Source organism: Myotis nattereri, assembly GCF_964212035.1.
Source record: "Myotis nattereri genome assembly, chromosome: 1".
Taxonomy (NCBI): Eukaryota; Metazoa; Chordata; class Mammalia; order Chiroptera; family Vespertilionidae; genus Myotis; species Myotis nattereri.
The window spans coordinates 12,518,074-12,544,848 of record NC_138075.1 but is presented as its reverse complement, the minus strand read 5'-3'; the positions used below and the strand labels follow the sequence as shown (position 1 = coordinate 12,544,848).

The 26,775-nt window shown below is 48.0% G+C and overlaps 1 protein-coding gene across 1 annotated transcript; it reads right to left on the bottom strand.

Moving 5' to 3' along the window:
* Positions 1-1,324: 1,324 nt before the first annotated feature.
* Positions 1,325-5,227, bottom strand: LOC308527537 (peptidyl-prolyl cis-trans isomerase A-like). Its single transcript, XM_081102872.1, has 3 exons — positions 5,137-5,227; positions 4,772-4,914; positions 1,325-2,086 (listed from the first exon to the last, which is right to left on the bottom strand). Exon 3 carries the CDS (start codon positions 2,051-2,053, stop codon positions 1,559-1,561), a length of 495 nt encoding a protein of 164 aa, XP_080958998.1. The 5' UTR covers positions 2,054-2,086; positions 4,772-4,914; positions 5,137-5,227; the 3' UTR covers positions 1,325-1,558.
* Between the last annotated feature and the right edge of the window lie 21,548 nt (positions 5,228-26,775).

The window sequence follows — 26,775 nt, the reverse complement described above, 5'->3', positions numbered from 1 at the left end:
TGGGCCAATGGTCCCAATTTGAAAAACACTGTCGTTGTGCTGGCTGGGCTCTTCCAGTGATAAAATCAATGGAGAGCTGTGCACCAGGACAAAGTCAAGGCCGAGCAAAGGTGCAGGAGGACGGTGCTTCTCCGTGAATCACCTGGAGAGGTTGTTACAGGGCAGGTCTGAGATGGGGCCCTGGTCCTGTGGGGTTGTGGCTGTCTACCACTCCCTTGCCGGAGCCAGGCCTCCTCCACGGCCTCATCATCAGCAAGTTATAAGGAAAGCAAGCCTGAGACCAAATTCTGCCATTCATACACACACTTATTAATAAACTAGAAGCCTGATGCATGAAATTCGTGCAAGGGGCTCAGCCCCCGCAGCCTCAGCTGCCTCGCAGCCCTGTGGCCCTGCCCACGGGTCGTTCCGGAAGGTCATTCCGGGAGGTCATTCTGCCATCCAGTCTAATTAGCATATTAGCTCTTTATTATATAGGATAGACACACGAACAAGACTCAGCCTGTTCTCATGAGGGTCCAACTCTCTGTCCTTTTGAGGCCTTCACAAGAGTCTTCCGGAAGGGTTCTGGGGCCCAGTGGCCAAAACCCACCCTCGCTTTTTTCATGGTAACAGAATTGAAGGTGGGTGATGCTGTTGAGCCAGGGATCTCACTTCTTGTTCCTCCTCTTCTCCCACCAGCGTGCATCTGTGCGGAGGCCTGAGCCAATGGGGTGTGCACCTCCTGGGAGATGGCCCAACTTACCCAGCTTACAAGGCAACTTGAAACTCGTACTCCAGTTAAGAGTCAACGTATGCACCTGAGCTTCCTTCTTTTCCCTTCCGACAAGTAGGGAAATGGGAATCCCATAACTCAGCTCTGACCCTGCAAGACAATACCTACGGGAAACAGCACCGAGATGGAAAGAACCTGGATCCCTGATCATAGCATGGAGCAGAGCTGCCCGTCAACCCAGATCTCTCACATAGAGATGGTTATTTGAGAGAGTGGTCAACTTCTTCAAGCCACTGCATTTGGGGCGAGGGCTCTTTGTTACAGAGTGTACCCTAATTAACCTTGAGGTTCCTCTGAGGAAAACGCAATAATGTTCGTAAGGCAGAACCAACTCACTTCTTCATCTGGTTAGGTGACAGAATCCTCTAGTTATGGGGAGGAGGTGGCTGGGGGAGGATAAGACCAAAGTTCTAAACCAAAACTATTATATTCTAATGTTATTTTCTTGCAAACATGGACATATGCCTGTGTATATCTTTCTAGCCATCCATATACCATTGACACTGCTCATTTAGCCAACAAAAAATATATTTTAAATTTTTATTTATCGGTGAGAGAGAGAAAGACAGAGACGAAGACAGAGGCAGAGAGAAACACTGCGTTTGTTGTTCCACTTAAGTATGCGTTCACTGATCGATTCTTGCATGTGCCCTGATCGAGGTTCAAAACTGCAACCTTGGTGTATTGGGACCACGCTTTCCAAGCAAATCGGGGTGAAGGGGTGCTCTCCTGAACTACAGAAGGAATGGTCCGGTGGTTAAGCTAGAACACTAGTCAAATCTATTAGCGTTGTCCACAGTCAGCAATGGCGATCTTCTTGCTGGTCTTGCCATTCCTGGCCCCAAAGCACTCCATGGCTGTCACAATAGCCATGCCTTCCTTCACCTGGCCGGAGGCCACATGCCTGCCCCCCAACCACTCCGTCTTGACAGCGCAGATGAGAAACTGGGAACTGTCTGTGTTCGGTCCAGCGTTGGCCATGGACAAGAGGCCAGGACCTGTATGTTTCAGGACGAAGTTCTCATCCTCAAATTTCTGCCCGTAGATGGACTTGCCGCCTGTGCCATGATGGTGTGTGAAGTGACCACCCTGGCACATAAATCCCGGAATAATTCTGTGAAAGCAGGAACCCTTATAACCAAATCCTTTCTCCCCAGTGCTCAGAGCACGGAAGTTTTCTGCTGTCTTTGGAACTTTGTCTGCAAACAGCTTGAAGGAGACACGGCCCCAGGGCTCGCCGTCAACGGCGACGTTGAAGTACACGGTGGGGTTCCCCATGGCTGGTCACAGGCGGCTTCGGGGCAGCGGCGTCTGCAAAGCCCAGAAAGACAATTTTAAACTTGGGGTCCTTCGCATATTTAGTAATTACTCCCCTCCAGCTTGGTCATCGCGTAAAGTTAACTGGCATACACATATATCTCCTGTACTATTCTGCGGGAACACAGACAATAGCTTCTCTTTATATTCTCCTTCAGAGCAGTGTTAGGGCCTCCGTGGCTATTCAGCTCCCCCTGCATCATTTCCTTGACTGCATTGAAGAAATGTGGCTCCAGCCTTGTTTCATGTCTGATGCAAATCCACCTCCCCCTGCCCCGTATCCCCAGTGATCCTCTGTGGGGGGCCTGCTTTTGTCCCTACCGCCTCACACCCCCATTTCTCCCTTCTCCTGACCTCTCCAATCCTCTTTAGACCTCATGCCCCGTAGTTGTCTCCGCTCTGACCCACTTTTGGTTAGGATTGGCAAGTCACTTCTGGTGAGGATTGGCGAGTAATGGGGTTGGGGGACTCACCTTGAAGTGTGGTGCTGCTCATTATTTAAAATTTAATATTGGCTATCATATTTGCCGAAGCCCTTCGGCCATTCTCACTTCAGGATATTCCTAGCCACCATCTCTCACTTCATAGCCCTTTCTCTCACCTTCTATCCCCCTTCTCTCACCTCTTAGCCCCCTTCTCTCTCCTCCTTGCCCCCTTCTCTCTCCTCCTCGCTGCCTTCTCTGAGCTCGGCTCCCTCATATCCTGTGGTGTCTCTCTCTTCACCATTCCACTCCTCCCATTCATTGCTCCATGGTCCCTCATCCAGAATAAAAACCAAGTGCCCCAAATTGTTAAAAAAAATTTCTATTATCCCACTGCCCTACTCCCTCCTTCTGTCCCCTGTCCCAGGGCCTGCCTTCATATCACCTGGGCTAGGGGGCAGTTTTGCTTAACACAAATAAACACAACACCACACAAATAAAACCCTCAAAAAAAGGTCTCTTCCTGTCTGGCCAGCTCACAAAATCACTTCTTTGTCCTCCCAACCACCTACAAATCCGATCAAGGTCTTCCTTTGCTTGAATCTCTGCAGCGTCTCTTTGCTCGCCGGTGCTCATCCCCATCGCCATGGTTACCGGGCCCTTGGTGACTGGGTCCTGCCCTCTCCATGTCAGTCTGATAGCTCTCTGCTTGCCCACAGCACCCCGTGCTGCTCCTGCCCAGCCACTTCGCCTTCCCGGGATGGGCCTGCTCTGCTCGCTCGCCTTCACTCCTCTGCTCCTCGTGCCTCAGCCTGGACTGCCTCTCCCTTAGCACTGTCTGGTGGCTGCTGTCTCACCACCCCTGGGAAGGCCTCCCTGACTTCTCAGGCTGAGGACAAGGCTCCTTCCCTGTGGTAATCACCTCTGGACTGTCCATCTTAGCTCTTAAAACCTCACAACTTTGAGCCTTACTTGCCCCCCCCCCGCCCCCCCCCCCCCACTGGATGGGACTCATAAGGGCAGACGTGCAGCCAGCGTGGGTTTAGATCCTTAAGATTTGCACAGAGCAGCCCCCAGTAGCTGTTTGTTAGGTGACTGATGGAACGTGCGAGACCCACTGCTCACCCAGGGAGTGACATCTGACTGAAGGACAGTCTGCAAGGACGGCTTGGGAGGCAGGGCTGCGAGGAAGGGGTGCTCCGGGCAGCAGGTCCAGCGTCAACCAAGACACTCGTTCACTCTGAGCCCATAGTTTTCCTCCACACCAGGGGGCCAGACCCCGTCCTCTTCCTCTTTCTCCTTCTCCGGGGCCTACCATGGTGTCTCCCCCACCTCCACCGCCTCCAGTGCCATAGCGAGCGCTGGCCGTGCCTGTCTTCATGGAGGGCGTGGACCATGGCGTGGACCTGGAGGTGGGTGTGTCCTGCCTCTGAGGAGGCGCCTACATCTTAGGTGGCCATGGAGGGGGTTCCCCTCACAGAGGAGGCAGGGCATCCCAGGGGTTCTCCTGGCCCCTCTTTCAAACCCGCCCACCCCAAGAAGCCTGTGTCCCCTCTCCGTGGAGGGGCTGTGTCACTCGGAGAGGCTAGGCCACTCATGGCCACAGCACCTGCAGAATGGGACTTAAAGCCACGCGATGCACCTCTGTCTCCCGTGACGTGCTCGCTGTAAGTCGGCAGAAAGGCTCCAACGATGACAGGTACCTACGGGGCAGCCACCGTCTCAAGCCAGGTCTTCAGAGAGAGCCTGGAGCGTGGCCTGGGAGTGACACACTGCCTCCACTCGCAGCTCCCAGCCAGGCTGGACACAGGGCCCCACCAACCACAGGGGCCAGCGCCCCCCGACAGGGCACTAATGACTAGTAAGGGAGGAGGGTGAAGTCAAAAAGGGGCAGAAGGGAGACGAAGGCTTTAGAGAAGGAGGCAGAGCTGATGGCCCCTGAATCACAGCAGCTCCACTTTTTGGTGGCAAGGCAGCTGCGGGCTAGAATCTGGGCTTCATGAGGGTGAAGGTGGGGCAGGGGTTCGGGGGGGGTGGTGCTCACGGGGCTGCACCATGCCTTTCCCTCCCCCAGTGCCTTTCCTCTGGGCCTGCTGGGACCCAGCCAGAACCCAGACAGCCCCGGGACCCTGCCAGTCCCTAAAATCATCCCCGGTAAATACAGCCAGCGGTGACCTCTCCTCCCAGCCACCTTGCACTCTGCCATTTGATCCGATTTAACCTGACACAAAGCTCTACCCTGTTTGGTGGTGCTCACCCATCATTTTGTCCCGATACGGTCTCTTCTTCCCGATGGCAAATTCCTTGAGTTCAGATCCATTTCCATTCCTTTTTTGTACATTCCCCCCATCACACGGGGCTAGGCATTCACTCAACATGGCTGGCTCCTCACAATGCGCTCTGCCCAGATGAATGGACACAAAAATGAGTGTGAAGGGGAGGTTTAAGGATGAGAGAGATGCAACCCCTACCGCAGCCTAGCAAGGGGCCCAAGAACGGCTTCAACGGAAGCAGCTCATCCTTCGACACACAAAACAACATTGTCTTTTTTTTTTTTATGACAGTGTCATCACTTCTATATAGTGATGGCTTCACAGAGGTGAGTCTGTCCAGTGTCCCTACCTCTTTGCTGGTCAACACAGGCCTCGAGTCCGAGTAGCTACTGGGCATTTGATCGGTGGCTGGTGAGACTGAGCAGTGGAATTGAGATATGCTGTAAGTGTAAAAAAGCACGTCAGATTTCGAAGACCGTACGAAGAGAAAATATAAGATATCCTATTAACATTTTGTCTATTGCTTACATTTTGAAATAATAGTATTGCAGATCGAGTGCATTAAGTATCATTTATTGTTAAAAATAACTTCATTGCCCTAGCTGGTTTGGCTCAGCGGATAGAGCATCGGCCTGCAGACTGGAGGGTCCCAGGTTCGATTCTGGTTGAGGGCATGTGACCGGATTGTGGGCTTGATCCCCAGTAGAGGGCGTGCAGGAGGCAGCCAATCAATGACTCTCTCTCACCATTAATGTTTCTATCTCTCCCCCCCTCCTTTCCTCTCTGAATTCAATAAAAATATATTTTTTAAAAACTTCACTGCCTCTTACTTTTTAAAACTGTGGCTATTAGAACATTGAAGGTTACATATGTGGCTTCGGTGTTTTTCTGCCGGGCAGTTGGGCCTTGGAAAGCCTGGGGCAAGATTTGGGCGCAAGGACCCGCTTTCGAGTTGCCAGTCCCCAAGCTGCAAATGGTGACGTGTGATCCAACCCCACTTTGGAAAAGTTCTCACAAGATTGGCATTTGAGGTTTGGAGCATGTCATTTTTGTCTCTCTTTACTCACCTTGCTGTTTTTTCTCCCAAACCTATGGCTAAAAACCAAACTAAAAGCATCGTATTTATTCCACAAACTGATCTCCAAATCCTAACTAAATAGCAATTGCGCGCGCGCGCGCGCGCACACACACACACACACACACACACGCACACACACACGCACACCCCGACAGGGACCAACATTTCCCATGTGTAAAGTGACATGCCTGATCACTGGATTAAGCAATGGAAATTAATTATTACAGCAATTACTCGGCCACTAATTATTGAAACGCCAGACCTGACATCGCCGTCCTGGGAGCCACCTTCTGCTTTCTGGATGCATCAGTATGGACAGGGCAGCGCAGGCCGATGCATTTTTTTAAAACGCTTTCTTCCGCTGCACGCTGCCGGGGTGAGCAAGGTGCATTAGCTTGCAGAGATGGATAGGGGGCGGTACACCTTCCGCCACAGAAAATAAAAATGCAGGTGGATTCTGGCACCCATCTCTTCAGGCCAGGCAAACATCAAGTGCCTGGAAATGAGAATGGCTGGTCTTCAGGTGGCCATTCAGTGCAGCGTGGAAACACCAGCTGGGCAGTGGTAGACACCACGTGTCGCTGCTGGGACGGGCTCACACCCAAGCCACCATCCCTGCCCCCAGAGGTCTGTCACCTGAGAATCCGAAGGCTGTGTCTGTGGGTGGTCCCTTTGAATTCCTTTTCAACCACCTTGTTTGTTTTCTCTCTCCATTGCATCCCTGGCTGCCCAGGTGGCATCACTGGCTCTGCTTCCAGCGGCCGAGTCTGTGCAGAAAAGATCCCCTCGAGTCAACATACCCAGATCAAGACTGAAGATCTCAAAAGCAGCGCCACACAGTGGGCCTTCCCTTCTGCTGGTCACTGGTCTCTCCATTTCTCTCTGCCCTGGGGCTCCGCTGTCATTCGGGAGGCGTGTGAGGGTGGGCGCAGCTGAAGCTGGGCCAGATGATGTGCAAAGGATGAAAAACATTCCAGTTCCTTGTTCTTTTTGTACTTTGGGGGAAGGTTTGAGCTCAGTGGCACGGGGGTGTCGGCGCAACATTTTGCATTTTTTACCCCTCCCCCCCCGGAAGTCATCTAGTTAAAGCACCATTTTAGGACCTCTGGGGCCACCACGTAATTCTCCCTGACACAATCCTATTGTGCCTGCTTTAAAACTGGCCGTTGAACTCAGAAAATTATTAAGCCAGGTGTCAGGGAGTGTTAGAGGCAGTGGCTTCACTAAAAGCCAGACGAGAAAGTCCAGTGTGCCCCGATACCTGTGAGGCTGGCCCAACTCATCCAGAATCTTCATTCTGGAGGTCAAGGCCAGGCCTATTTTAATCTCCTCCAAAACCGCAAGTCCTCCAAGCACATACACAAGCCCCAAAGTGACAAGGTTACCCCAGATGATTCCTATTTCTTTTAGAAAGTGTTACTGTCTATTAGTAAAAAGAAACTAATAATGATAATAGCAGCTGTCCACAGCACTTTATTTTTAGGCACTGTGTTAAACACTTTAGGATATTATTTTATTGAATCCTTATAATATACTAGAGGCCCAGTGCATGAAATTCATGTACTGGAGGGGGGATCCCTCAGCCTGGCCTGCCCCCTCTCACAGTCCAGGAGCCCTCAGGGGCAGGAGGCGACCTGGCAATCAGGGGAAGGCGACGCCCATCACACCTCTGCTGCTGCCACTGCCAGCAGCGCAAGCATCGGCCAGCCCTGGTTACCTGAGCCTTGAGCGGCCCTGAGCAGCTGGGCAGCCTCCATCTGAGGCTTGTCTGAGCCTCAGGCTGGCCCTGGGAGGCTGGGGGACTCTGGAGGCAGGCGCGCTGAGTGGCCGGGCCTGCCTGCCGCCCTGGCAGGGCTGAGGGGACTGGGCACCGCCATCTTGTGGGTGCTGCCATCTTTGAGGGCGGGGCAGTCAATTAGCATATTCCCTTCTTATTGGCTGTGGGCACCACCATCTTTGTGACGGTGTGAGGGTCAATTAGCATATTCCCTCTTTATTAGATAGGATGTTCACTCAAAATATATTCATCACATGACTGTGGTCTTGAATAGTCCCTCCATCAGAAGGCCCCCGTTCCACAGAATTCCTCCAAGACTCCTCACTAGGAGTGAGCCCCCCTTCCTGGCGAGGCTTTTTCCTCCTTCTCTGTCCCCCTCTCACTGCTGCCTCCCTCCTGCCTCCTGGACCCCCTCACATGTACACAACCTGCCTTTACATCCTGGTCTCAGACTCTTCTTCAAAGAAACCCAAACTGGTTGTTACCCCCATTTTACAGATGCAGACATTGGGGCAGATCGGCTTGAAGTCTCACAACCATAAGTAGCAGAACCAGGACTCACACTAGCTTTGTCTGACCCCAGAGCTCATGGACCCAACACCTATGTGCCACTGTCTCCCACCACCCACTCTAACCAGAATGTATACTGAGGAAATGCTGGCCTGGCTAGTCCTTTTCAAGGCAGCCCATTCCATCACTGGGCAGTTCTAATGATCAGGAAGTTCTGATTGATATTCCTCCCATATCTACATCCATGAAGCATCATTCTTGTATTTATTCCTCATCAGCAAACATCGACTCATTAGTATCCAGAGGCCAGGCACTGGGCATGGCTCAAAGGAGGCAGACCTGTTCCCTTTGCTTGCAGAACTTCCTGCCTATGAATGATGAACACCGTGCAAGGAAAGGGGCCTGCAGGGGACTCGGGGAGCACAGAGTGACATCATTCACCCAAGCTGCCCTCTGCAGCTCCCTAGAAAAGTATGCTGTCCACACAACAGTCCTGCAGGGACTGGCTGCAGAGATCACATCCCCCCAGACCTCTGTTGTTCCTGCCCATCAGCCCACTTTTGGATGAGCCACGATGGCAGAATGAAGCCCACACCCATATATAGTCCAGTGAAAACCAATGCAACGTGCACTGCCGTATCAGGAGGAGAGACCCAGTCCTGGGCAGGGAGGGTGGAAACCATGGCTGAATCCTTGAACTTGTCCCCGAGTTTAGTGTCTAGCAGACCACTTGGGGTTTCTCCTGCTGCTGAGTCATTCAAACCCCGCTCCCTAACTCTCCTTCCACTAAAAACGTTAGCTGCACAGACCTAAGATGCCCAATTAGATCCTAGAGAGCCCCAAACAGTATTATACTCCATTTCCCCTTGTGCTTCAACTGATAGGTGAGGTAGTAATAATCAACACGGCCAATTTGTGGGTAGAAGTCTTTGGAATCTGCCTTCTAAGAAACACAAGTCCTGAAGCTGCTAGACCGGTTTGCTTTCTTAGATTTCAGAAGGTCCCAGGGCAAAGCAGCATAGCGTTTGGCAGTTAGGTTGCTGCCGAAGGCTGGGATGGCTCAAGAGCCACCACAGAAGTGACTTGTTTACACCTGGCTCCCCTGCAACATAAATCAGTGTTCAAAGTTTGATTTCCTTCCCTCTGATCTACCAAGTTCTCACGTGGATTTTTCCTTTATAAGTGCCATTTTGATCCATGGAATTCTAGACACTCCTTTCTGGAAGTCTTGGAAAGGTAAAGCTCAGATTTCTGGGACATGAAGCTGCAATCTAGAAGCAGCCATCCATCCACCCACGCAGCCCATCCTCCTTCCCACCCTCTGCCTTTCCTGATGGTACTACAGGCTTGATCTCCTCCACTGCGATTGCCAAGGGATAGCAATCAACTTCAACCTCAGGAAGTCCCATCCATCTGTCCATCTCGCTTGCGATTTGTTAATGTATTCAATAATTATCAAGCATGTACCACATGCCAGGAGCTATGTCAGTGGCTGTGTAAGCCCTTGAGACATTGCAGCAAATAGACCTCTTCTCATGGGGCTTGAAGTCTAGCCAGGAATAGACATTATGCAAACACTTTTACAAATAACTGGTTACCACTACAATCGACATCCCTAAGGAGAGGATAAGGTGCTATGTGAGCCTATAACAGGAAGGACCTAATCTACCCGGTTCCCCCAGAAGATGACATTTAAGCCGAGAGGCGGAGGAGTAGGAAGTGGCTATTAGCAAAGTAAAAAAGGAAAGGAGAGAAAGGGCAAGCAATTTAGGCCAGCGGGGCCTACCTATGAGCAGAGGTATTGGTTCAAGGAGTCACATAAAGGCCGTGGCTAAAGGATAAGAGCAACGGGCAGAGGGATGAAGGGAATGTGGGTTGGAGAAGAAGGTTGTGGCTCCACAGTGTAGTATTTAGGAAAAAAGAGGAAGCCCCAAGGGAAGTTAAGCATGTGACGATAGAGTCAGATTTGTGTTAGAATGCCACTCACTGTCATTTGGAGGGTGGGTTGAGGGGAGGGGAGAGAAGCAGAGAGAGCTGTTAGGAGGCCAGTGCATTGTCCAGGGAGGTGTGGCCAAGGCCAGGATGGGATGGGAGCAGCAGGGGTGAAGAGAAGTGGAAAGTTCAAGGCACATTTTGAAAGGAGCACACCAGGACTCCTCGGTGCCCTGTGGCAGCCTTTGGGGGCCTCTGGACACGGTGCACAGCTTCAGAGCTGAGCCAGGCCCTCAGCAGCTCTCCTTCTGATCCACGGCTGCATGAGGGTCTCCGGGGTTAGAGGGATGACTGGCTGCCTTGCTTTCCGTCCACCCCTTCCTCTTCTGTTTCTTCTGAGATTGCGGTATGCAGGCAACAAACTGGTCTCTAATTGCTTCTTGTGGATCAAGTGTATTTACATTCAGGAGAGTGTAAATTTAGGATTTTGTGCCTCCTTTTTTTTCTTCTGGCCTAGTTGGCACATATACCACCTCTCTTTGTCCTGTGCTCATGGCAAGACATCACTAATCAATCATGATGCTTTTGCTCAAACTGAACATTCAGGAATACTCTCAATATAGTATTTCAGGCTCTTCAGTTGATGAAAGTTGGTATGTAATATTAGACCTATTTGCCATCCTTGTTCTTGAAATTTCAGTCAAGATAATCAAGAACCATGGGCATCTTTTAAAGAAGAATTGATGACCACCTACCCAGGATCACTAGGAGGCTTACCAACCCAAAAGCTTGGGACCTCCACCAAATGGTTAGCTTTTGGGTTGGTAAGCCTCCTAGTGATCCTTGGTAGGTGGTCATCAATTCTTCTTTGAAAGATGCCCATGGTTCTTGATGCCCCACCTCATACTCTGGTTCCCACCCTGCATTGGTTCATCCTGACAACAGTTTCTTTTTCATATTTATCTAAACTCTCTCCTGCCTTCTTTTCAGAGAAAGCTCTCCAGAGAGTTCAAGGATACAAGGAACTTGCTGTTCTGATCTTCTCACCCTTCCACAGCTTGTCAGTTGTTTGGGACTCATTGCCCGTGTGTGTCTCTGTACCCAACGGAAGTGATCACACATTTTAAGAAGAGCAAGAAAAATGATGTTGGACTTTCAGAGTTATTCTGTTCAGAATGATTTGGCTTCTGCACCTATCAACCATACGACAGGGCTATTCTATAGTTCTCCATGACGTTAAAGTATTTGGATACTTGAGCCTCACTTCCCCTTTGTTGTAACAGGGCCACAGGCAGCCTCCTGCATCCTAGCCAGTGAGTCTGAAGAAAGCCTGGGAGAAAACACTCGAGAACAGTTTCCTGGGCCGTGAACTGAACCAGGAGTGTAAGTGTGGTCCCCTCTTACGGTCCCTTGGAATCAGACCTTCCCACCCCGATCACCGTAATAAATATCTGCAATCCCGCTTGCCCTCCTGGCTTCACCCAGACACAACGATGAATGGTGCGGGGCTTCCTGTACACTAGGGGGTGCAAGCAGGCTTGTTATCTAGCTCGGCCCTAATAAATAAAATATAAAATAAAATCTCACCAGCCCAGGAGAGAGAAGACGATGACTAGGTCTGGAAAGTGCTGAGAGTGGAAGGCTGTTTTGGAAGCCGGTCTAGGAAGGAAAACAACATCCTCAGTAATTGCTTTAAGCTGTTCTCTGGTGTGTGTTTTCAGAGCAGACCTAGCTCCCAAGAACCGGGGCTGAAGGGAAGGTTGTGCCAGGCGCCCGGCCTGCCCCTCAGCTGGGCCTGGCAGCCTTTCAGCCGCCTGCCCGGTGAGTCAACACCTGGGAAACGGCATTCAAGGCGGCTCTTTCAAGCTGGCTGCACTTCCTGCTGTTACACTGAGGCCGCTGTTTGACCCGTTCCCAGGCCAGGGAGGCGGGAGCTGAGCCCGTCCCTGGGTACTGCCTCCCTCTGGCCCTCAGTCCCTGTATAGAGGCTCCGAAGGCTCTTCTCCAACTTGGGCGCTGGCCTGCAGAGGGAGAGGGGCAGGGAGCACTCCCCTCCCCGGCTGGGCTCAAATAATAGACTTCTGCTCCACTGGCCTACTTTCAGCAAGGAATGGAAGGAGGCCAGCTCAGAGACGGCTGAGCCTCCCCTTGGCCCTGCTGTCCACCCGGCTCTTCCAGAACCTTCCACAGAGCCCTTGTTCTCCAGGGCGAGAGCCCTGCGGATGGTGGCCCTGGCTTCCCCACCCGTCGAGGGGAAATGAGTTGAGGAAATCAGCCCAGGGTTTTTATTGCCAAATAGTTCTTTCCCTGAGAGGACAACGCTTTCAAACCGCCGAGTGGAGGAGACTGGAGTGGGTCCAGCCATAAACCAGCTTAATGAACCTAATAGACAACCGCAATTACTGTTGACTTCAAAATGCAAACAAGAACTTTAGACACAGATCCCTATCGGCCCGACGGGCAGGGTGCAGATGCTGCGCGCTGAGTTCGCCGTTGCTTAGCGATGGAAAAGGAACTGTCCCTGTCTCTTATTGCTGGAGGTAGAGACAGCGCAAGGAGCTTGATTGGGCAGAATAGGGATGAAATTAGTTTATTCTCTCTCACGTGGAGGAGGCAATTGGCGGCCAAGAGAGTCCCTCGGGTGACAGGCGGGTTAGAGGTTCAGAGGTGGCCTTCCGCCCCTGTTATCGCAGCAAATCCTAACCTTCCTGTGTTTCTTCGACAGATGAGGCTTGAACTTCTGCTGGGAGTGTCCAGAACTATCTTAGAGAAAATGGCTACAGATACAGACCCACAGACCAGAGTGGGAACTAAGGTGAGGAGAGTGGAATCTCGGGAAAAAAGTTAAGGGGGTGCCCCAAAATATCAGTCATTAAGATAAGTAACATTTTAATGCAGTATTTTTTCAGAATCTAAATGAGTGCAACAAAGATCGATGGCAAATAAGATATCAAAAATGCAAGCAGCCCGTCCGGCGTGGCTCAGTGGTTGAGCATCGACCTGTGAACCAGGAGGTCAGGGTTCGATCCCCAGTGTGGGGCGTGCAGGAGGCAGCGATCAATGATTCTCTCTCATCATTGATGTTTCTGTCCCTCTCTCTGAAACACTGATGCAAGGTTTCTCTCCTTCCTCCCTGAAATAAATTTTAAGATATTTTTTAAAAAATGTAAACAAAAATGGGGTTGGTACCGCTACTTCTTCCCCGTGGCACGCGAGGCCACAGACTCTGTTCCTGCCTCACAAACTTACAACATGGAAGTCGTTTGCAGCTGCTTTGTCCTCAAAAGAACGCTTATGCTGTGGGGTAGAGGACCTTGTAGCCGGACAGAGGGATCCCCTACTCTGTGGGCAGCAGGCCTCCTCCAAAAATCACGAGGAGGCAGTGGCCTTAGGGAAGGAGACTTACTGTGCTTCTGGGGCAGTGGCCCAGGGAGGACTAAAGATCCGGGCTCCGCTGCAAGTTGCCCAGCTACTGCTGAGACAGCAGGGACAGGCCTGGAGCCGCTATTCAGGGTAAAATAACCCCCCTCCCTTTTGTTTTTAGTCTTTACAGTAACTCCTATTTATTGAGAATCTTTAGGCTGAATTACATAGAATTGCCAATATTCAGCCATTGTCAAAAATTAAATACATGCCAAGATTGGTAAGCTGAGTAATGGACGCCAAAGATGTGCCGATCCCCATCCCCGGAACCTGCGAGCATTACCGTATATGGCAAAAGGGTCTTTGCAGGTGTCATTCCATTAAGGATTTTGAGATGGGAGATTACCCGGGATTGTCAGGGTGGCCCAGACATTGACAAGGAGGATCCGTCTATAGAAGAAAGACAATGAAAGCAGAGAGAGATTTGAAGATGCTATGCCACTGGCTTCGAAGATGGAGGAAGGGGCCACAAGCCAAGGATGGCTGGCAGCCTCTGAAAACTGGAGAGGTAAGAAGCAGATTCTCCATGGAGCCTCCAGAAGGAACGCAGCCCTGCTGACACCATGACTTTAGGCAAGCGAAAGAGATTTCAGATTCTGAGCCCTAAGAGAATAAATGTGTGTTGTTTTATTATTGATTTTAGAGAGGGAAGAAGGGAGAGAAAGAGAAACACTGATGCAAGAGAGAAACATCTATCAGTTGCCTCCCCAATGCACCCCACCCAAGGGTAGAACTCACAAGCCAGTCAAGTGCCCTGATCCAGAAATCAAACCCACGACCTTCGAGTACATGGGACAACAACCCCAACCAACTGAGCCACACTGGCCGGGGCAAATGTGTGTTGTTTTAAGTCACCAATTTTGTGGTAATTTGTTGCAGCTGCAATAGGAAGCTAATAGACCAGACATTATATTAAGATCTTTATATACATAAAAATACATATATATGTATATATATAAATCCACCGTCAGCCTTTCAAGAACTTCACTGTTCAGGATATCTCCTTTAAGTTTGCATCCTAAATTTGTTTCTCCTTAGTGGGCCTTTTCCATTGAATACACATGCATTCTGGTATCTGTTGCCTTAAAAAAAAATAAAACCAGCCCTAGCTGGTTTGACCCAGTGGATAGAGTGTCAGCCCACAGACTGAAGGGTCCAAGGTTCGGTTTCAGCCAAGGGCATGTACCTTGGTTGCAGGTTCAATCCCTGACCTCAGTTGGGGCCCATGTGGGAGGCAACCAATTGATGTGTCTCTCTCACATCAATGTTTCTCTCTCACTGTCTCTCCCATCCCTTCCACTCTCTCTAAAAATCAAATATCCTCCAGTGAGGATTAACAAAAAATAAAACCAAACAAAACCCAAACAACATTTACTTATGCTTTTAAAATAAAATTGAAGAATTATTTAAGAAAAAAAAGAAATTTCTCTAACTAAAGAACATCTACCAAAAGCCCATAGTAAACATCACTCTTAAAGGTTAAAGTTAAGAAAAATCATTGCTTTTATTCAATACTGTACTGAAGATACTAGCAAATTTAATTTTAAAAAAAGAAAAAGAAATAAAATATATGAGGTTTGGAATCAAAGAAACAAAACAGACATTAATTGAAGGTGATATGATTATTTTCATAGAAAACTCAAAATTCTATAAATTATTAAATTTAATAAGCAGCTTTAATACGGTGGGCTTAAAAGAGCAATATTCAAGAGCAATTGATTTTCTATGCCTCAGCAACAGAGAAAATGTAATTAAAAAACAACATTTTCAAAACGGTAACACCAGCACACAGAGAGAACGATTTAACAAAAGACGACCAAGTCTTTCATGGGAAAAATATTAAATGTTATTTAAAGGTCTGAATAAATGTTCTGTAGACTCAATGAAGATCTAATCAACATCCCAATAATGGAATTTGTCAAGTTGTTTCTAAAATTTACATAGAAAAGTGAAGGACTGAGGGAAGCCAACACACACGTGGGGAAACTTGCCTCACTAATTTCAAACTTAGTTCAGGGTGATAGCAATTATGACAATGTAGTGTTTACATAGATCAGCCGTGGGCAAACTATGGCCCGTGGGCCAGATCCGGCCCGTTTGAAATGAATAAAACTATTGAAAAAAAAGACCGTATCCTTTTATGTAATGGTGTTTACTTTGAATTTATATTAGTTCACACAAACACTCCATCCATGCTTTTGTTCCGGCCCTCCGGTCCAGTTTAAGAACCCAATGTGGTCCTCGAGTCAAAAAGTTTGCCCACCCCTGACATAGATCAATAACTAGATCAGTTGAACAGAACCAAGGACCTAGAAAAGATGGACCCATTATAAGGAAACGTGATTTAAGCCAGCATTGACATTGTAGAACAAAAGGGAAGGATAATCAATCAGTTAATTATATAATCACTAAATTAATAGATTAATCAATGAAAAAGGAAAAATTATGTACAATATTTATAAAATTCTAATTGATAAAAAAAACATGAAAGATAAAACTAATATTTTTAGAAAATACTATACAGGGGTTCTTACCCAGGTCCAACAGACCCTCAGTGGGTTGGTGGGTAGAATCTAGCCGGTTCATGAAACATGGACGGGAAAAAATTTGATGTTTATTTTCCCTAACCTCTAACTAAAATTTAGAGATTCAATTTTGAACATAAACAACAGATCATAGTAGTCTTGTAGTACATTTAACTCTGTCACTAATAAGAATATTATTTTAATATTATATTATAATTGTTGCAGGTATCTCAAAATATTATTTAGGCTCATCAGTACTTGGAAATTTAGAGCAGCTATTAGATTTTCTGCTAACTCTTCTTACTTAATGCATTAGAAAGAAGCACATTTATTATAAACTAGAGGCCCAATGCACAAAATTTGTGCAAGGGGCTCGGCCCTCGCAGCCCCGGCTTCATTCGGCTGTCTGGTCTAATTAGCATATTACACTTTTATTATTATAGATCATAATTTTAACTATTTTTATACCTGTATTTAAACATACTTGTGGGGTTTTTTGTAATCTTCTAAGTTTTATTTGATACATTTGAAACAATGTAAAGGGCCGATGGTATAAAAATTGTTAAAAATCCATACTATGTACAGATATCTACATATCTGCATGACTTCAGTGTAGAGTAGAATTTCTTAAACAAGACAAAAGTAAACACCATAAAGGAAAGAATGATAAATTTGACTAGATTAGAATGATAAACTTTTCCAATAAAATATACTATAAAGAAACTAAAGGATATTCCACAAACTGGGGGAAGATATCTGCCTCATCTATTTAACAAAGTATTAATATCCAGAGTATCTAAAATCTCCTACAAATCCTATCTAATAAAAGTGTAATATGCAAATTAACCATCACTCCGTCACAAAGATTATGGCGCCCATAGCCACAAGTACCCAGTCCCCTCAGCCCCTCTGCTGGAGTGTTTGGGCCTATCGGCCCGGCCAGGGGTCACAGGGACCAAGCGGAGAGGCAGGATCTGCCCACTCTGGTAGTGGATCAAGCCTCACTGCTCTGCCGCCTCTGGAGTGTCTGCGGCCAGCAGGGCCTGCTTGGCCATTGCTGTGGCGACCCGTGAGCAGGCAAGTGTGCCCACAGACAGCACTCAGCAGGGCCTGCTTGGCCATTGCTGTGGCGACCCGTGAGCAGGCAAGTGCGCCCGCAGACAGCACCCAGCAGGGCCAGCTTGGCCGTCGCCATGGTGTGGAGCAGGCAGGCCCCGCAGACAGCAGCGAACCATGGGGAGCGGGCCCAAGCCATCAGTAGGACATCCCCTGAGGGCTCCTGGATTGGAGAGGGTGCAGGTTGGGCTGAGGGACCCTCCCCCCCCCCCCGCATGAATTTTGTGCACTGGGCCTCTAGTAAATATATAAAAGGCAAACAATTCAATTTTTTCATGGACAAGAAAATAAAAGACATTTCACAGAAGACAATACAATGGTTCAAAAAACAACAACATGTGAAAAGAAGGTCAACCTCAGCAAATGGGAAAATGCTAAAACAAGGAGCTACCATGTAATGCCCACACTGACCCAAGTGAATAGGAAAATAACTGACAATACCAAGAGTGGGCAAAGATGTGAACCCCAGGGCACTTCCTGTGCCTCTAGTGAAAATATCAATTGTTTCAATGACTTTGGGAAAACGGTTTGGCAATATCTTTATAGTGGAAGATGCACATACCTTACCATCCAGTCATTCTACGACTAGATAAATGTCTGGGAAAACTCCTACACTTGTGCACCAAGAGTTAAATGCAACCCAAACTGCCGCCAGTGGGAGAATAGGTATGTCAATTGCAGAATTGTCACTCAGGATAATACTAGTCACTGGGAGAATGAACTGCAGCCGCCTCCACAGCATGGATGCATCGCCTCAACTTGATGTTGAATGAAGGAAGCAAATTTCTAAAGAAAGCATGCAACGTGATTCCATTTATAGGAAGTTCAAAAATAAGCCAAAGTAGACAATCTATTACTCAGGTGTAAATAGACACATGCAAACTTATAAATGAAGACAAAGGTATCATAAATACAGTTTTCAGAGAGTGAACCTTCCCAGCCCTCCCTGAAACAGGAGGTAAGAGGGGCCTGCAAGGGGTATCCATGGGTGGTACATGCTTATTTATCTTCAATGAATTAATTCATCACTAAAAACAAAAATTAAAAAACGATAAACAAACAAAACTCGAAAAACAGAACTGTCCCTTAACATGAAAGAAGTCTGAATTAATAATAATAATAATAAAACTTGTCCTATTCTTGGCTAGAAAAAAACTAATATTATAAAGATGTCAACTGTCTCTCCATTAACTTGCATATTTAATGGATTCCCATTAAAAGTGTCAAAAGTTGGCTCTTTCTCATCATTCAGTTCAGGACCCACAGGTGGGTAGTGACAAATATCCTCACACCCCCCATGGCAGCCTCCACCCCACTCAGACTCACCCAGCACATTCTCAGGTTCAAGCGGACATGGATTTAGGGAGGACACTACTCACCCCAATACAGACACTTAGGTCATGGAGTGACAGAGGGACTGGATTCCAGCCCAGGTCTGCCCTGCTCTGAGCCAACCTCTCAATTACCACCCTCCCTGCCTCTCCGTTGTCTCCATTTGTGGAATTGAATCAGAGTCTTATTGCCTTCAAATTGCTGGGCACAAGCTTCCTAACAGCATTTCAGGGACCGGGCCCTGGAAATCTCATTTCTACGCGGCCAGCCCTCCAGGGATGGGTGTTTTACTGCACTCTCCTCCCGATCCTGAGCACCGGCCTTCCTGGGATCGCTGGCTCGGATGGAGTTTTTCCTGGTCACACTCCGCACTTCCCCAGTTAAACTTTCAGTGCCTGTGTCTGTCTTAAACCCCTAAATAGGAGTCATTCCTAACAATCAAATAGGGAAGCTGGGAACACGGTCCTGAGGCTCAGTTACAAAATACTGAAAGCAAACACAATAAAAATCCAACAAAACATTAAACCAATCCCATCCCACTTCTGTTTTTTTCTTTATTTTATTTTTTCCTTATAACCATTTAGCCAAGTGGTTCTCAACCTTCCTAATGCCACGACCCTTTAATACAATTCCTCATGTTGTGGTGACCCCCAACCATAAAATTATTTTCATTGCTACTTCATAACTGTAATTTTGCTACTGTTATGAATCGTAATGTAAATATCTGATCTGCAGGATGTATTTTCATTGTTACAAATTGAACATAATTAAAGCATAGTGATTAATCACAAAAACAATATGTAATTATATATGTGTTTCCGATGGTCTTAGGCAACCCCTGTGAAAGGATCGTTCGACCCCCCAAAGGGGTCACAACCCATAGGTTGAGAACCGCTGATTTATCCCTTCCCATACCCTCTTCCATCCCACGACCTTCCTATCCCCGCAATCATCACACTGCTGTGTCCGTGAGTTCTTTCTCTCTTTTTTCTTTCTTTTTTGCTCCACCCCACGTCTTTCCTTGGGCCAATTCATTATTCCTTCACGTTTGCCTAAAAACCAAGTCCCATTTGGTCTTCCGGATTGTTCATTGGTTTAGTTGGCACAGCCTATCAACGTCTGAGCATTTCTTCCTTCTTCAGAAAGAATTCTCAATAGCGCACAGAGCTCTCCTGTCTTCCGTTGGGGGCAAGTCACCCTTTACTGAGGTTGAATCACTCAGAAAAAATCCTTCCTTTGAATGTTTTCCCTCTGTTTACTGCTAGACCGTTCACCAGCTAACCTTTCCAATGTAGTTTACTCAGTTTGCCTACTGGCTGTTCACCAAGCCGCCGAACTCATGTCTCTCCAGGCCTTTGCACTGGCCTTTCCCTCTCTCAGAACTCCCTTCCCTGTAGATTTTTTAAAATATATATTTTATTCCCTGTGAGGTTGAGATGGCTCCTGTGAGGCTGAGACAGCCCCGGTGAGGCTGGAATGGCCCCAGTGAGGTCAAGGCGGCCCCGGTGAGGTTGAGATGGCCCTGGTGAGGCTGAGACGGCCCCAGTGAGGCTGGGATGGCCCCAGTGAGCTTGCAACGGCCCCGGTGAGCTTGCAACGACCCCGGTAAAGTTGAAACAGCCCCGGTGAGGTTGAAACAGCCCCTGTGGGGCTGGGACAGCCCCTGTGAGGCTGAGATGGCCCCTGTGAGACTGAGACAGCCCCTGGGAAGCTGAGAAAAATGCCACATGAACTCACTCATTTATGGATAATAAGGACCATTATAGACTGATGAACAAAAATGGATACAGAGGCAGAGCAGCATTGAGCAGAATGTCAAATTACAGTGGGAACCCTGGGGAGGGTTGGGGGGCGGGTAGGAGATCAACCAAAGGACTTATATGCATGCATATGAGAATAACTAATGGACACAAGACACTGGGGGGTGGGGGAAGCCGGGGGAATGTCAAGGGGGGGGGAGGAAAGGAGACATGTGTAATACTCTTTGTAATACTTTAAGAAATTATATATATATATAGCCAAAACCGGTTTGGCTCAGTGGATAGAGCGTCGGTCTGCGTACTGAAAGGTCCCAGGTTTGATTCCGGTCAAGGGCATGTACCTTGGTTGCAGGCATAGCCCCAGTAGGAGATGTGCAGGAGGCAGCTGATCGATGTTTCTCTCTCATCGATGTTTCTAACTCTCTATCTATCCCTCTCCCTTCCTCTCTGTAAAAAATCAATAACATATATTTAAAAAAAAAGAATTTATATATATATATATATATATATATATATATATATATATATATATAACTTATTGACTTTTCAGAGACAGAGGAAGGGAGAGGGATAGAGAGATAGAAACATCGATGAGAGAGAAACACCAACGATCAGCTGCCTCCTGCACACCCGCAACAGGGGATCGAGCTCATAACCCAGGCATGTGCCCTGACTGGGAATTGAACCTGTGGCCTCTTGGTTCCTGGCTCAAAGCTCAACCATTGAGCTACACAGGCCAGGCCCTATAGATTTCTATGGCTCTTACCCTCACCTCCTTCAGGTCTCTGCTCCCATGTCACCAGCACAGAATACCTCCCTGACCATCTCTAAATGCAGTCTGGCCCAAAGCTCAACACCCGCCTCTATCCCTCAGCCTCCACTCACTGTCACCTGAGGCATTATATGCGGAGTGGATTTTCCTGTCTGTCCCCTCAACCAGAATGCCAGCTCCATGAGACCAGGGCTGATTTGGGCTGATTTGCACCCCCACTGTATCCCCAGGGGCTTAGAAGAGCAGCTGGCACATAGCAGGCGCTCTGTAAATATTTGCACAAATAAATAATCTCTAAATGTTAATGGGAACAGTAAGATTCTATATTTCAATTCTAACTTTTTTCTCTATTCTTCCAAGGGAGGCAAAGAAGGCACCTTTGGTTTGTTTGTTTGTTTCTGGTTCTCAGGTTGGGGTTGTCAGGGGAGTCACTCAGCCAAGGAAGGAACATTGGCCATCAACCTTGACATCAAAGGTTTTTTACTTTGGGGGGAGCATGAACTCCCTTTCAGAGCCTAACACAACGGATAAAATGTCTCTTTTTTAAAAAGGCACCCATTTGGAGCGTTCTGCATGATTGAGGGGGTGGGATGGAAACAGAAGCACCCCCCAGCCCTCTCCTGCCTGCCTCCTGGTCCATATGTGCCTGCACCACAGTAAATATTTGTTGAATGTGTGAATAATGTATATTTTTAGTTCTCAGCTATTCGTTTCCTAAGACTGTAACAAATTACCTCAAATTTGGCGGCTCAAAACACAGAAATGTGTTCTCTTATAATTCTGCAGGGCGGAATCACTGGGCTGAAATCAAGGTATCGGATGTGGTCCCTCCTGGGGTCCAAGGAGAGCATCCACTCCTTGCCTCTTCCAGCTTCCGGGGGCTCCCGGCATTCCTTGGCTTGTGGCCGCACTGCCCCCATCTCTGCCTTCATGGTTACATGCCCTTCTCTTCTGTGGTTGCCAAATCTCCCTTGGCCTCCTCCTTCTTACAAGAATACAAGTTACTGCATTTAAGGTTCACCCTGAAAATGTGGGGTGGTAATCTCCCAACCTCAAGATCCTTAACTTAATCACTTCTGCAAAGCTCTTTCTTATTTTTAACCGTACAAGGTAACATGGACAGGTTCCAGGGATTGTTACGTGATAGCCATTGTTATTAGCATTTAGGGTCTACTATTCAGTCTACTACACCAAATAGAGAGGAATAATGGCAAAGGTGAACACACACACACACACACACACACACACACACACACACGAGTTATTTGGGGATTTTCCCTGTGTTTTGAATAGGGGTGTGACTAAGTTTCCAGCATTCACAGTATTTAAAATAAGGAAGCCAGATTCCATCCAAGCAGGTACCCAGCCCATGCTTCCTCCCTCTCTCCCCTGCCAGGGCCTGGTTTAAAAGTCTCAGGAGGATTTCAGGATGCCTGGCGGCCAACATAAATAAGAGGCAGCATTCAGAGTGTTTCCATGGCTCTGTCACTGAGTGTGTCCACCACTGTCCATAGGAGGGTGAGAGCCTGTTGGCTTTAATGCACCGATGCCCATTTCATTGTGAGTTAACAATATGCAGAGTGTCCCCACCTTCCCGGTGCCCCGAAGGCAGCACTGAAAATTACCCACCTGCAGTGAAGTGTGCGGTTAAGAGGAGAAATAGGATTTAAAGCCGTAGCTCTGAGGCAGTGCCAGCAGCCCAGCAGGCTGATCAGGACCGTGTCCACAGCGTTTCTGCCAAGGGAGGCTAGCACACCATCGGTTCTCTCCCACACTGGCCTGCTGAGTAAATAACGACAGGGTCACCCACCCACAGAGTCACACGCCCCTTTCCATCTTGGCAAGTGTCTAAAGTCCACCTACTCATTTTGTGTTTTTTAAAAAATATATTTTACTGATTTTTTACAGAGAGGAAGGGAGAGAGATAGAGTCAGAAACATCGATGAGAGAAAAACATTGATTCAGCTGGCTCCTGCACATTCCCTACTGGGGATGTGCCCGCAACTAAGGTACATGCCCTTGACCAGAATCGAACCTGGGACCCTTCAGTCCACAGGCCGATGCTCTATCCACTGAGCCAAACCGGTCAGGGCCACCTACTCATTTTCGTTTGTTGATTAATCCTCATCCAAAGATATGCTTTCCATTGATTTTTAAATAGAGAAAGAGAGAGAGAGAGAGAGAGAGAGAGAGAGAGAGAGAGAGAGAGAGAGAGAGAGAAACATCAATGTGAGAGAGACACATGAATCAAACCAGTGACGCTTTGGTCCCACGCTCTAACCACTGCTTAGGGCTCCGCCTACTCTTAAAAAAATCACATTACACCATCTGTCCAGCAGAGTTTTGATGACTGTCATACATCCTTAACTCCTCTAAGCCATAAAGCAAGTAACTCCCCACCCTGCCCTAATTCTGTCGAATACACAACAAACTTTTCCAGAAGGCTCACTGGCTCCTGGCTCTCTGGCTGTAGGTACTGTGCCTAGCACCAAGATTTGATGATAAAGGAGAAACAGGCCTGCCCTCGGGGATCTCACAGCCTGGAGCAGGAGGGGACGATCACACAGCTGTTACTAATGTTGTGGCCCCACCCCATAACAAAGAAACAGAATTTCCGGAAGATGAGGCCCAGAAATCAGGATTTTAAAAAAGATTCCCAGGTGATTCTAATGTGCAGCCAAGGTTGAGAACCACTGGGTTAGAAGGAGGAGGTGTGGCAGAATAATGCTCCCCCAGGATGTCCGAGTCCTAACCCCCAGAACCTGTGCATAGGTGACCTGACCTGGCAGACGTGATTCAGGTAAAAAACATTATTCTGGGTCATCCAGATGGGCCCAGTCTAATCACACACGGCCTTACCATCGGAGAACGTGGCCGGAGAGGGAGATGTGACTATGGAAGAATGGCCAGAGAGACACTGGCCTGGGAGATACCAAGGGCTGGTGACCACAGCCAGGGAACGCGTGTGGCCTCTAGCAGCTGGGGAAGGCCAGGAGATGGATTCTCCCCTGAGTCTCCAGAAAGGGAAGGGGCCTGGCCGACACCTTGACTTTAGTCCAGTGAGGCCCGTATCAGACTCCACCCTTCAGAACTGTACGGGGATAGGTCTGGGCCGGGAGGGGGCTCCGTGGAACTGGACGTGAGATTGAAGTGTTGATCTATACTGGACTGGCCTTTTCACTACCACCCCCTCCCCAAATAAAACTGTTCTCACTGCACGTGATGGAAAAGCTATGGATCGGCACGAGATGTGATTAAGGGCCAGGAAAGGGAGAAACCACAGAGCATGTGGGAGGCAGTGAGGGGAGAAAGGAAAGCTGTTTCCTCTTGTACCCCATTGAGCTAAGCCTGCCGCATAGCCCGTTTTGCTGCAACCTAACACACTGAGCATCCTAACGGACGGATCTTGACTTCTCCAGGTGAGAAAGGGCTTTCGGAGACACAGGGTCGGCCCTGCAAAGACGGGAGGTTGAAAGAGCCCGGCATGTGTGAAGAGCAGTTGGCACATGGGCGGGGCTGTATGGAGCGGCAGGAGGTAAGAGTGAAGCGAGGAAGAACTAAATGACTCTTAACTGTAAAGGGCCTGGACCGTAGCGCTCGGGACTTGGGCTTGATCCTGGGACCACAGGAAGCCAAGGGAGGCTTGGAAGCAGGGAAGACACAGCATCAGGTAGATCAGTGTTGGAAGGTAACCCTGTTGGAGGGTGATGGAGGACAGGTGAAGCCGGCCCTGGGAGAACGGTGGCAGCCTGGAGAGGAGCAGCCAGACAGGAAAGAGACATCTGAGGCACAATCAGTTGGGGCGCGGTGGCCAGACTCTGCGTAGGGACAAAGAAGGGTCAAGTGCAACCATGAGCTTCCCTTTCGGAGCCTGAGAAACACCACTGACCAAGACCTAGACTGAAAATCAAGATGGGGTAGGCAATGACTTTGACTGTGGGTGTCTGAGATGTTTATATTCAGTGTGAGTTGCCTGCGGGGAAGATCCTTCGAGGCCCCCTGTGCTCTGGTTCCTCCTTGTGCCTGGAAATTCTACAGCGTCAGGAGCTGGTGGGAGGCCAGTTGCTTCTTTTCCACTTGGTCCCGGTGAAGGTCAGTTGGAGCTGGAGAGGAGGGAGGAAAGAGAAAAAAGCTGGGGCTGCTTTTCTCCCAAAGCATCTAGAATAAATTTTTATTTTCAAAGGCCATCCAGTTGAATCTGTTAAGAAAAAAACATTGTTCTGGGATATCATGTATAGCATGGCGACAAAAGTTAACAATACTCTATCACCTACTTGAAAGTTGCTAAGAGAGTAGATCAAAAAAGCTGTGACCACAAGAAAAATATTGGTGCCCTAGCCAGTTTGGCTCAGTGGCTGAAGTGTCGGTCTGCAGACTGAAGGGTCCTGGGTTCGATTCCAGTCAAGGGCACATGCCCAGGTTGTGGGCTTGATCCCCAGTGTGAGGCATGCAGGAGGCAGCCGATCAAGGATTCTCTCTCATCATTGATGTTTCTATTTCTCTCCTCCTCTCCCTTCCCCTCTGAAATCAATAACAAATATTTTTTTAAAAAGAAAAAAATATTTGTAACTATGTGAGGTGATGGATGTTCACTAAACTTACTGTGGAAGTGATGTATAATGATGCACAACTAAAACTAACTCAATGTCCTATGTCAGTTATGTCTCCAAGAAAAAGAAAAACACTGTGCCTGCATATTTATTGTGCATGTATGTACGTATATATTTCTTCTGAAATGATTACATTCTTAGTTCTCTACAAATAACCATGATAAGCTTGGCGCCAGGCTCAAGCCTCCACAGTGGGTCAGGGGAAGAGGGTGGACAGGGAGGAGGAGATACTCAGTCCATCGTAATACCTGCGTGTTAGACCTGAGATGGTGGGACAATAACATGCTAAGGGTGATTATGATGGTAGAACTTCAGGCTTAACTGTCTCCATAATATTTTATATACAATTAGGATTTTTCAAATGAACACATTTTTCTTTAAAATAAAAGGAGGGGGGTGGGAAGGCAGCGAGGCCAGAGCAGCAAGCTCACTCCTCCTACAGCGGGCATCATCGTGGGCAGCTTAGCAGTACCAGAAGCTATGAGATAAAACACCCGTTGGAACCAACCATTTTAGTTCCAAGAATGCATCCTAAGGAAATCCTTTCCATCCAGCACCATCACATTCCTGAGTCTGCAAGTACTGCTTTAGCACAGAAGTTGTTTCAATGGTTTAAAGGAAAAAGGAGGTGGGTGGGTACTAAATTCACACTCACAGTAAAAAGCTGTTTTTCCCTGTAGGAATTTTGGTAATAACGTATGTTTTAACTCTACAGCGTGTGCATTTATATTATTGTAAAATGAAGCGGTTGATCTGAATTGACCAAAAAAAAATAAAATAAAATCTGAAACCACGGAGAAAATCTGAACAGAACACAGGTCATCAAAACAACCCCCTTTCAAGACCACGTTTGCTCAAACCCGGCTGCGCATTGGAATCACCGAGGAGCCCCCGCCCCAGAGGTTCTGATTTAGCGGATCTGGAGCCGGGCCGGACAGCAGTATTTTGAAAACACATCCCCAGACGATTCTAATGTGCAGCCAGAGTTCAAAATCACCAGACCATTGAAATAAATGGCCACACGGCAGATGATTTATAACTGTCTTTAAAAAATGCAATGCCAACAGAGCGGCAGTACTCAGAGTTAGTGTTCCTCTGCGGCCAGCTCATCAGGTTCTCTCTCTTTTCATCTTTATTGAAAAAATACTATTAA

Coding starts and splice junctions, on each gene's coding strand:
- LOC308527537 (XM_081102872.1), bottom strand. CDS start 2,053: ATGGGGAACCCCACCGTGTACTTCAACGTCGCCGTTGACGGCGAGCCC.